Genomic DNA, 12,427 nt, shown 5'->3' with positions numbered 1-12,427 from the left:
GAGCTTGCAGTGAGCTGAGATCTGGCCACTGCACTCCAGCCTGGGCGACAGAGCGAGACTCTGTCTCAAAAAAAAAAAAAAAAAAGAAAAAGAATAATGGGTTGAATAATCTTGTGATAATTTGTGTGTGCTTTGTCTGCTTTTGAAATTTATAAAGCAAATTTTAAAAAATCTGCTATATTCGATTAGATGTTTAAGACAAATTTGTGACCAGCGTATGTATGTCTGCAAAAATTAATTTGTTACATTTACAAAGTTTTGACTTATTAGTTGTGTAAGTAGTGTTGAATTGTTTAAAGGGATATTTTAAAAATACAATATAAGAAGACTAAATTGAGCACTAAAGCACACAGAGAAGCCCTTTGAATAAGAAAGATCTCAGTTATACAGGTGGATTCTAATGGTTAGCAGGCAAAAGGAATCCTGATAATTCTATCCTAGATTTCTCACTGAGGCTGGTGCAGCTTCCACTGGCCAGAAGGGAAGGTGTCAGGTTTCAAATAAGAGAACCCTTGGAGTACATTCTGGCTGATCAGGCAGCCTATGTGAACTATAAATTGTGCTTGGAAATGTGAGTGGAGATTTCTGGGCTGGAGATTTTATTTTTCTTCCTGGCCACTGGGTTGGTTACCACTCACTTCTGCTCTGAGGGCAGGGAGCACACAGTGATGCCTTCCTGGGTCCCAGGCAGGGGCTGGTGGATGCTGACATGCACACTACCTACTGTACACGAATCCCACAGACGGAGGTGCAAATACTGGTTTCCCGTATAGATAGACCCCAGCATGCTTCTTTTGTTGCCCACTTGCTGTCTCTAGAACCCCAATCAAAGCTAATGGATCAGCGGCCTCAGATATTGCCTTACATGGCATCCCAGAAAAGGAATGAACACCAACCTAGATGGTACATAGGTCGCGGATAGGTCACCCTTTTATTTCAGTGAAAACCCCGCCTTGTTGTTCAGGTTTTGGAAGAAGCACCTGCCTCTCTATACTCCATCCTCAGCCCTGCTCCCGTTCTGTGCCTTCCGACTGCTCTAATTAAGATCGACAACCTCTGTCCACCTGGAGCTCCTGCCTCGTGGGTTACCTGGTGCTGCCGGGTTCTGCCTGGAGCTCTGGCTGCACTACTGGAGCTGGGAATGGGTTCTTCCACCTTTGCTTTCCTTGGGCTCTGGAGGAAACAGAAACTGCTCTGGTCTTTACACTCCCCCTCCCGCGGGCCTGGGTCTGAAACCATGCCCAGGACCTCACAATCGCTGCTGCTTTAGGAATGTGTTGTCTGTGCTGTAGTTTCTACAAAAATAGCTGCTGGGCTGGAGGACAGCCCTTCCCATCGCTACCTCTCCAAAGATTCTCCTCCCAAAACACGAGCAGAGCTGCCCATTAAGATTTTGCCTGAGGATGGCAATAGCGGTGGACAGCGTTTGGGAAAACGTTTCCTGCCCACAGAAGAGGCCTCTTTAGGACTGCAGACTCTTGGCTTGTTTCCCTCTCTAGGTTCCTATTCACTAAGTTACTTAGCATCTCGTTTAAAAAGTGCTTTGGAGAATTATCTCTGGCTTGGAGGTTGGGCTGTAAAATGTTCCCACCAATGGAAACCCAGAAGATGTTGGTGGCGTGGTCACAGGAACACACCTACGTGGTTTGCTTCCCTTCTGGCCGCGTTCACGTTCATCTAGCATCAAAAAAATCTGCACCACAGTGTGAATATTCTTGTGTTTCTTTATCAACTTCCTGTCTTTAAATTTGGGCCAAAAGGCCTTGCCCTACTCAAGGAAGCTAGCTGTTCAATCCTGCACGCTCAGAGTCATCCTTCTGAAATTGCATCTTTGTCTCTCCAGCTATTTGTCTACTTTTCCTTAATTATAGTTTTAGAACCTTGTTAATCTGGGAAAATAAACGAAAAGAGAAATTGCTGTCTGTGTGCAACATCTGAAAGTATTCCTAAGTGACTAGATGACCTGTGTTTTTCTTTTCTTTTTTGGATGCTGTTTCATGCATGCTTGTTTTATGCTCCATTTCCTTCAGAATTATTAGGTTCTGAGGAAAGTGGCATTTTCCCCATCCATTTTCTCCTGGGGCAGCTTTTAAAATGTTTTCTATGAACATTTTATCAATATATCCTGTTGGTTCTGCTACATGGCGAGGTTGTTTGCAGCTTACCCTCTATTCTGTACGGAGATGTTCTACATTCTTGAAGTCTGATTAATTGTCCTGTTTGACCACTTTGATGGACGATTCAGGCACATGTGACTTGATTCAGGCTTTGTAATTAAGAGGCCTTTTTGGAAGTCAGCTAAAGCACCTGCCCTGTAGCAAATATCAGCAACATGGGAAGCCTATTTAGGCAGAGGTGGACTTAAAGGCCAACTGTCTTTAAGGGGAGGAGAGCAGGTGCTGATTGCAAGTGTGAAGCCTGGTGACCAGATGCCATGGTAAACTGACCCTGGATGCTTCCAGGGTGCTGCCAGGTCGGCCCACAGCCCTCCACACACTGCTGAATAGGGATTCCTCCCCTCCCTGCTCACCGACTATCCCACAGCGGAATGGTTGGGCGTGGTAAATAGGGCTTCCTCAGGAAATTAGCATGCCTCCTGTGCAGGAGGGCTCTGACTATAAAATATGCTGTTCTTAATGATAGGAGAATGGCCCTACATGTACTTCTTTTAATTTGGAAGATGTCATTTCTAGACACCACTTTGCAACAAATAAGAACTTGGTGCACATGGCTGAAAAATGGAGATGTGGTGGGTCTCCTTCTCCTCTGAGGCAGCCGTATGTTCCCTCCTCTGAGGGATACTTGGGAAGAGCCAAATTGGCCCAGCTCTGGATGTGTGTAGAGAGGATGGGGCTGGGGTGGGGTGGGGCAGGAGGGAAACAATTCTTTCATCAGGAGATGAATCTCGCCCCTCCTCTCCTCTCCCTCTCTTCTTTTTCCACTTCCCCCTCCTCCCCCTTTTTCTCCTCTTTCATCTTCTTTTCCTCCTTCTCTTCTCCCCTCTCTTCTTTCTTCTCCCCTCCTCCTTCTCCTCTCCTCCTCCTCCGTCCTCTCCTCTTCTTCCTCTTCCAATTCCTCCTCCTTTCTCTCCTCCTCTTCCACCCCCTCCTCCTTCTCCTGTCTTCTTCCCCACCTCTTCTTACTCATCCTCCTCCCCCTTCCCTCCTTCTTGTTCCCTTCCCTCCTCCTACTCCTTTTTCCCCTTCCCTTCTTTCTCCCCATCTTTCTTTTCCTCTTGTTCCTCCTCCTTCCCCTCTTTCTGTCCTCCTCTCTCCTTCCCTCTCCCTCGCCTCCTCCCTCTCTTCCTGATCTCCTCTTCCTCCCCATCCTCCTCCTTTTGCTGGTCCACACACTGCTTAGGGTTTTCACTTTTTTACCTGAAGACTTATCGTCTGAGCTGTGCCTTCTGCCTGGTCTCACCCTGTATTTCTGGGGTCTGAGGGCATGACTTACTCCCTACTAGAGTTCTGTGACATAGCTCTACGTCACTGAGCATGCAGTAAGGGCATGTAGGTTTGTATCATGGCTCAGGTATATTACTTTATTAAAATGCTTAATGTGTGTATGCTTCAGTTTCTATATCCAGAAAATGGAGATAAACATCCTATCTACCTCTGTTTGTAAGGATTAAATGAGGCTTTGTCAATGGAAGGACTTCAAAAATTTTAAAATGGCATGCAGGAGGGAGAGATTATTCTGACAATGATGATGCTCTGAAAGGGATCTTATACATTCCTTGCAATCATGGTGGTTTTGCCATTGAGTTCATTTGCCCATGCAGCTTCTCTGTGGCTAGAATCATCTGGAAGGCCTGGAACTTGAGACTCTGATCCAGTGAAGAGCTTAAGAGATTCCTTCCTACTCTTGGCCAGGGATCGGCAAGCCTTTTCTATAAAGTTCCAGATGATTAATACGTAACGCTCTGTGGAGCCTTGCTGTGTGGTCACTGTCACCCTACCTTGCCATTGTAACACAAGAGTAGCATAAACAACACCTAAAAGAATGTGTGCAGCTGTGTCAAATAGAACTTTATTTATTGACACAGAATTTTGAATTTCAGATAATTTCCATGTGTCATGAATATTCTTCTTTTGAATTCTTTAACATTAAAAATGTAAAGATCATCCCTAGCTCACAGGCCATACACAAACAGGCACCAAGTGGGGTTTGGCCTGCAGGCTCTAGTTCGCAAGTGTCTGCCTTACACGACATCTAGGAGCCACTCCTATGTCCAGGTAGCCTGTGAGTATCAGGGAAACCAAAGGGGCACATAAGTCATTTGAGCATGTGTCACAGGTCCTCCTCTGCCTGGTTGATGTCAAAACATGTGAAATTACAACACTGGGCTCTTGCCAAAAAATACAATCCAGAACTCTGCTATCTGACCCTATGAACATCCAGTAACAAAAACAATGGCAACAATAATATTTATGGAGGATTGCCCACAGGACGTGCAGCTTATCCATTCCTGTACACAATCTAACCTTCTCCCTCAAAGAAGCCTGACCTGTGATTGCTGTATTCATGAAGCATTCTGCCTTGGCCCTTTGCAGAATGTATCTTGATTCTGGGCTCTTGACCTGCACCAAGGGGCATCATTAGAAACAGCGGGTTTGAGTCACCATGGCATCTCAGTAGAGACGCCATCCAGGATGCCATCTACTCTGGGGAGAAATTCCCCTCATCGCCCATCCCTATATCAGGAAAAGCTGGGCATCTTAAAAACTAATTTTATTTTAGAAACAATGCCATTTCCTTGTTTGATTTGGCTTCAAGGAAGCTCAGAGTCTATTATACTTCAATCAGTTGTAAAATACCGTACAAAGTCATCAGCAGCTAAGATGTATTGAGTGCATAGTATGTGCTAAGCACCTTTCATGTAGTCCTTCTCACATAATCTTCACACAGCCCTTTGGGTAGGTAATATGTTCTCCCTATGATATTAGGCTAAATAATGGTCCCAAAAGATGTCTACCTCTTAATCCCTGAAACATGTGAATCTTATCTTATGTGGCAAAAGAGACTTTGCAGATGTGATTAAGGATCTTGAGTTGGGGAGATGATCCTAATCACAAGGGTCCTTACAGGAAGGAGGCAGAGGGAGCTTTGAAACAGAACAGGAAGGCCATGTGATGACGGAAGCAAGCAAGATGCTACACTGTCAGCTTTGAAAATGGAGGAAGAAGCCTCAGGTCAAGGAATGCAGCTATACAAGCTGGAAAAGAAAAGAAAGGGATTCTCCCCTAGAGCTTCTAAGGGAGCAAGGCCTAGGCCCTGCCCACCCAGTGAAATTGATTTTGGACTCTGACCACAGAACTATGCGTGAATGCATGTGTTGTTTTCAGTCACCAAGTAGAAATTTGTTACAGCAACAACAGGAAACTAATACACCCTCCTTATAAACAACAATGTGAGATCTAGAGTGTGGCCCAAGATTAGAATGAGCTTCGCTGACTCCAGATTCTAAGCTCTTAACTCTCATGCTGCCTCATCTGTTACATGTGTCCTAACCTTTCCTGCCTTTATGATTTCCCCTTAGCCAACTCAGGCAAGTTTAACAAATTATATAGACTGCGGGGCTTAAACAGCCTCAGAGTCCTGAGGCTTAAACAGTTCTCAGAGTCCTGGAGGATGGAAGTCTGAGATCAGGGAGCCAGCAGGGGCAGGTTCTTGGTGAGGGCTCACTTCCTGGTTTACAGACAGCCACCTTCTGATTGTGTCCTCATGAGGTGAAAAGAGGGAGATCTCTGGCCTCTTCTTTTAAGGGTATTAATCCCATTTATGAAGTCTCCACCCTCATGACCTAGTCACCTCCTAAAGGCCTCATCTCCTTATACTGTCACACTAGTATTAGGGTTTAACACGAATCTTCAGGGGACACAAACATTCATAGCATTTTCCGTTATGCTTCCCCTCACACTGCTTCTTCCACTGTTGCCCATTTCCCCTTCTAATCATAAGTATTTCTGTCGTCTCCTCACATCTTCGTGTATATGCTGGAGGCAGCATATAAATACATACATTGGTGGCTGTTTGTGGCGTGTACATGGGGTGGAGTCCCTGGGCTTTTGTAACCCTGGGACTTGTGATTTAGCAGACCCAAGGCCCTAACTGTGTTTGTTCCTCCTTTTGCTTTAGTAAAGAAAGTGGCTCTCTTCTTTCCTTTGTCACTGACAGTTGGCCAGGTCAGGACTTCTGCTTTTTCAGAAAACTGCTTACTTCCTGGTCAGTATTTAGAGCCCAGTAACTGTTTGTGAATTTCCCTTCTCCTCAAGGTTATCAAGACTGTGGAAATGATGTCAACTCAGGCCTTAGTGGTTTCTTTCCTGAATTATTGCTCCGCCTGGAGAAAACCTTATTTTCAGCCTCAAATAGCTTCCAATTCAAAATCTACACTCCTGTTTACTGCCTGAGGATCTTTCCAAAATGCAACCTCCTCCTGCCCAAAGAGAGGCAGCCCACCATTGTATGGGGTCCTGCTCGTATCTCCCACTTCCTCTTTCAGCCCTTTGTGTTTTCAGCTCTCCCGCAGTTCCCTGAACCCTGTGCCTGGTCCCATTTTCCTGCCTTCACACGTGTCATTCTCTCTGCAAAACTTCTCCCTTCACCCCTCCTTTAGTCCACTTTGCCTGCTGATGAGACTCTAGACCACAGGGAGTTTTAGAGCATGGGCTCTGGAGTCAGGCAGGCTGGGGATCAATTTGTTTTAATTCCATCAATAGTTCCTCAATGTCTACCTTCTCTGTGACCCTGGGGATATAATTCTGCCATTATTAGCTGTGTGGCATTGGAAAAGTTAACTATTAATGACATCTTTATCCCTCAGTTTACACATCTGCAACATAAGAATGATACGTGTAAAGCACTTAGCATGGTGGCCTCTACCAACATGAGGTGCTATCATTACTATTTTAATCAGTCTTTAAGCCTCAACTTAGGCTTGGTGACTCCTTTCCCAATAGATGCAGATGCCAACCTCACCATCTTCTGACTACCATGTCACTGGTGCACAATGCCTGCTTTCACTACAGCCTTTCACACAAAGCATTTATCCTGTTGCTAAACTGTCTGATCTTCCCACCCCTTGGATGAGAACTGCATCTCTTCCATCTCTAATTCTGAGTGGCTTGGCTAAGACATTCACTGACTTCATGGAGCAACTTCACCTACAGAGGAAAGAGCCATCCTCCGGTGGGCAGGTGATGTGTCCTTGTTCTTTCCCTGACATGCCCAGTCCTCTTGCAAGTGACTTGAAAGGATGCACCGGCCTGAGGGGGAGTCTGGGAGACAGATCAGCTGTGGCAACCTTTTATTCAAGGATGAATTGGAAAAACCAACCCTGACCAGTCCATTTATCTCACATCTTGCTTCTCATCCTGCACCAAAAATGAATGGGATACTAGTGGTTCTGACCCCATGGGAAAACCTAGAGTGACAACATCAGCACTGCCAGCATCCAGTCATTCATTCTCTTTTACTTATTTTTAATTTTTGTGTGTGTGTGCACTTCAATGTCCCTTATTTTTAAAAGAGTAAGGTCAAATTGAACAAATGGCCCTGGTGACTAGAGTGACCATCTGGACCTCTCTGGGCAGCTCTTTGGGTGGCAGTTGTAGGATCAGGTACTCGCTCAAGCACCACAACCCCAGCTTAGAGTGAGACCAATTCAGATGCTTAATCAACTTCTCTTTCCTACCTCCTGCAGTTCAAATGGCATTTTGCCCCAATCTCCCTCCAAAGTGGCAGATACCACAATGCCATGCATTTGCACAAGCCAGTCCCTCTAACAGCAGATGTGATCCTGAGGCTGGGCTCCTGAGTTGCTCCCCACTTGGGAGCCCTGTATGGGATGAATTGCATCCTCTCAAATTTATATGTTGAAGTCCCAACCCCCAGTACAGTAGTGCCCCCTTATCCAAGATTTCACTTTCCAAGGTTTTGGTTACTCTCAGCCAACTGCAGTCCAAAAATATTAAATAGAAAATTCCAGAAATAATTCGTAAGTTTTTCATGGAGCATCCTTCTGAGTAGCATGATGAAATCTCATGCTGTCCAGCTCCATCCCACCAGGAACATGAATTGTCTAGAATATCCATGTTGTCTTTACTACCTGCCTATCCGTCACTTAGTAGCTGTCTCATTTATTGGGTCCAAAAAACATAGTATATGTAGGGTTCAAAATGATCTGTGATTTCAGGCATCCACTGGGAGTCTTGGAACATATTCCTAGCAGACTGGGGGGGACTATGGTACCTTAAAATGTGACTGTATGTAGAGATAGGGTCTTTTATTTATTTATTTATTTACTTTTATTTATTTATTTATTTATTTTTTTAGACAGAGTTTTGCTCCTGTTGCCCAGGCTCAAGTACAATTGCACGATCTTGGCTCACTGCAACCTCCACCTCCTGGGTTCAAGCGATTCCCCTGCCTCAGTTTCCCAAGTAGCTGGGATTACAGGTGCGTGCCACCATGACCTGCTAATTTTGTGTTTTTAGTAGAAACGGGGTTTCACCATGTTGGTCAGGTTGGTCTCGAATGCCTGACCTCAAGTGGTCCACCCTCCTCGGCCTCCCAAAGTGCTGGGATTACAGGTGTGAGCCACCACGGCCTGCTGGAGGTAGGGTCTTTAAAGAGCTGATTAAGCTAAAGTGAGGCCATGAAGGTGGGCCCTAATCTGATATGACTGTGTCCTTAGAAGAAGAAGAGATGAGGACACAGATGTACACAGAAGGGAGAGCACATGAGGAGACAGGGAGAAGATGCCACCTAGAAGCAAAGGAGAGAGGTCTCAGGAGAAACCAGCCCAGCTTCCACAGTTGTGAGGAAATAAATCTCTGTTATTTAAGCCCCCAACCTGTGGTACTTTGTTATGGCAGCCCTAGCTGACTAAGACACAGCCCAGTTGGTTGGTTCTGACACTTCTTACCGCAGATCACTGCATTTTCTTCACTGAATTGCAATTTATCTGTTGGCATATTAGGTTGGCCCGCTGGGGTGACAGGCCTGGCTTATGCACTTTTATTATCTCTAGCACTGAGAAACCCTGGCATTGATAGCTGCATGCGAAGTGTTTGCTGAATTCACGAGAGCTGCTCCTGCAGTGAAAGCTCTGCAAGTGTCCAGAGAGGGACAGGAATCTTCTCTTTGGGCAGGAGTGATCTTTTCACTCCACTTGCAAAGTACATCAGATGGGAAGGTAGCCCAGGTGTACAGTGTTGGGGAAGGGCCTACTGGAAGTTTCTTTCCTAATTTTCAACTGGTGAGATTTGATGATCTGGTCGACTCACTGATCATTTTGTTCTCTTTTGGGTTCTCTGGTGTTAGTAAATGACTGTATTTATATTCAGTTTCTCTGTCTTGTACTCTTTGTCGCTCTGCCATTCTCTCTTCCGCTCCCGGCCCCAGCCCCACCTCTCCTTCTCCCAAAGGCTCCCAGTGGCCCTCCCAGACTTGCTGCAGGTGGAGAATGTGTTCAGCTGCTGGTCCCCTCTCCCCTCACCCACCCCAGCTGAGCACTAACAGCTCACATCTGTGGGCCTTACTTTCCCCATAAACACACATGGGTGTACTGCAAGGGCTTACCGCAACTCTGGTAGAGCACTTCCAAGCCACTGTCACTGCAGACCGTGTGTGTGGGCCAGCCTCTCCCACCGCTGCCACCACTGCAGCTGGGAAAAATCAGAGTCCAGAGGAAGAGAGCAGCTGTGAAACCCTTCATGGTGAGGGCCTGTGTGGGATACACAGAAAAATAACCGGCCAATAAAAAGCCCGTGAAGTTTCTTCCTCTCCCCTCACCAAGGCGGTGGGATGTTCAGTTTCACTTCTCAAATTTTAGGCTCCCTGGGAACCACAGTCAGAAGTAAAAGGCAGTGAGCAGAGGCATTTGATACTGTTACCCCAGGACCTTGAATCTATAGGTGAGGCTGGTCTATTCTAGGGTAGGATGCGTGTTGACTTTCTGCTTTCACATGGAGAGGGGCAGTAGTGATGCATGAACTTACCTCTCGGGGCTCCTCAGAACAGCCCAGGTGAGGTTGTAAACTTGGGAAAGGCAAAGCACAGGCCACCATCTGTTTCCCATCTCCAGCCCCCGTGCCTCTGCAGGCTTCCGATCCAGGCTGTGTGTGGACCAGGGACCTGGCTGCAGCCAGCAGGCAGCAGTTGATAGCAAGAGGGTTGCAGAATGATACTTGGAATCTGGAATGAGGCTTTGGCCCTATTGCCACTTTTGTCTCCTCTGGCTTTGGCTCTGCTCTTCGGTTTGGGATTTTAGCAGTGAATTATCCAGCTGCAGAACAGACCTTGTTTTGGGAGCTGCAGATGTGGTCTCTGAAGTTGAGGCAGAGGCAGTAGCCCTGAGAAGTGAGCCGTGTTCTATTTCTGGGTTTGGCTTGGTAGAAAAGGCAGGAAGGGTGGGGAGGTGGGGCCTCTCTTAACGAGGCTGGTTTAATGGTTTTGGTGTTAGCGGGATCATTGACATCACATCTCACTTTCTCTTCAAAGCCAAGATTCTGTCTTCGTTCTTCCATGTATCTCCGTTCTGTTGCAGGACAGCGAGGTTTCTCAGTCTTGATTCCCTAACCTTGCCCCAGCTCCACCTTAGTGTAAGAGGACCAGAGTCAGTGCCAAGGTCAGCAGATTTCAGGAGCAACAGAAAACATGTTTCCTTGGGAGGAACAGCATTTTTCTGAATGCACTAGGTAAATTTACTATTTCTGCTGATGGCTAATCAAAAATGAGAGTCAGCTCAGAACTTTTCTTGAAATAGGTGGAACTTAATTACCAATAAAGTAATTGGTAAATAATTTGGATTTCTTGACAGACATCAGAGAGTAGTCATTTGGAGAAGGAGCAGCTCTGGATTGATTATTTTTAGGTGCCTCTGCAGGTAAGTTCAGTGATGTTGGCTTTCAACAGCAGTTCTCCAAGCGCGGCCTAAGAAGATGACAGTCTCAGCTTCCACTGGGGGCTTGTTAGAGATGCAAATTCTGGGCTACTCACAAGACCTACTAAATCAGAAACTCTGGGGGCGGGACTCACCATTCTGGAGTTTGACAAGCCCTCCAGGTGTGCCTGATGCAGTCTCAAGCTTGAGAACTGCTGACTTTTACAGAACACAAAGCGAAGGTTGAGCCCCAAGGGAGTGGTGGGACGTTGCTCTAAGAGGAGACAAGGTAGCTCCTCTGGCCTGCGTGAGCGGAAGGCAGCTGTGCTGTGAGCAAGATCTTGGGAGATGAGAGTCTGAAGCTCATGGTGAGAGTGGGGGCCCTGGTGGAAGGGTGGTTGCCCCTAGTAGGTCCAGGATGGAACACAGAAGCTTTCCCTTGGGATATTTGAGTGCTCCAGCAGTTGTAAAGAGAGCTCTGAACATGTGATTGAGGAGAGCAATTGAGGGTGAGACCTTCCTTCCCTGCAAAGTGCGTGATGATTGACACTGGAGGAGGAGCCCAGGAGTGCAGGGCAGGGAGCAGACAACCTGGCAGAGAGCTGTGAGCAGCTGTGGCAGGGAAACGGTCTTTCTGGCAGTCTGTTCTGGCTGCCATAACAGAAATACCTTAGCCTGGGTGGCCGAAATGACAAGCATTTCTTTCTCACCCTTCTGGAGGGTAGAGGTCCAAAGTCAGAGATTGGGGTGCTAGAAGATTCGGTATCTGGCGAGGGGCTTCTGGTTCACAGATGGTGCCTTCTGGCTGTGCCCTCACATGGGGGAAGGGCCGAGGGGTTTCTCCTAGGCTTTTTTATAAAGGCACTAATCCCACTTATGCGAGCTCCATTCTTATGACCTAATCACTTCCCAAAGGCCCTACCTCCTAATAACATCACCTTGAGGCTTAGGATTTCAATATATGAGTTTGGGCGGGGACACAAACATTGGCTTTATTGAAGAAACCGTGCCATCTGAAGACAGGGCTACGGATTTCTGAGAATCAAAAGACCTGGAAATGAAAGGAATCATAATTCAGGGATTGCACTAGGATTTAGAAATATTCCATATGGACCAATCAGGAACTTTGTGATCATGGTGACCCTAGGACAGTGGTCTTCAGGGCATCAGCATCAGCTGGGGGACTTGTTAACATGAGCAGATTGCTGGGCCCTACACCAGAGTTTCTGTTCCTCTATGTCTGGTGAGGCCTGAGAATCTATGTTTCTAACATGTTCGCAGGTGATGCCAGTGCTGTTGATCTGGGGTCACATTCTGAGGACCTCTGGTTTAGCTTATAGAATTTGGTTGTTTGCAGAAAGTACAATTTAAAAAAATCTTCTTAATAAAATGTTTTGTTTTATGACAGATGGCATTTCATATAACCCATATATAACACATCCAAATGGGATAAAAGAGTAAGCCACATTCTCCAAGGAATTCTACGTACTGGTTCTGCCTACTGAAAATGGGATTTGGTTGAAATCATTAGTCATGGCC

General features: G+C 46.3%; 1 protein-coding gene across 1 annotated transcript in view; it reads right to left on the bottom strand.

Annotated features, from left to right (window-relative positions):
* LY86 (lymphocyte antigen 86) overlaps positions 1-10,335 on the bottom strand; it is a 63,162-nt gene extending 52,827 nt beyond the window's left edge. Inside the window, exons 1-2 of the mRNA XM_011984599.1 lie at positions 10,005-10,335; positions 9,586-9,730 (exon numbers count right to left, since the gene is read on the bottom strand). Of these exons, the coding sequence (XP_011839989.1) occupies positions 9,586-9,730; positions 10,005-10,073 (214 nt within the window). The 5' untranslated portion in view covers positions 10,074-10,335. The remainder of the gene's footprint in view (positions 1-9,585; positions 9,731-10,004) is intronic.
* Positions 10,336-12,427: the final 2,092 nt, after the last annotated feature.

Source organism: Mandrillus leucophaeus, unplaced genomic scaffold, assembly GCF_000951045.1.
Source record: "Mandrillus leucophaeus isolate KB7577 unplaced genomic scaffold, Mleu.le_1.0 Scaffold27, whole genome shotgun sequence".
Lineage (NCBI taxonomy): Eukaryota > Metazoa > Chordata > Mammalia > Primates > Cercopithecidae > Mandrillus > Mandrillus leucophaeus.
This window is presented reverse-complemented; position numbering and strand designations above follow the sequence as displayed.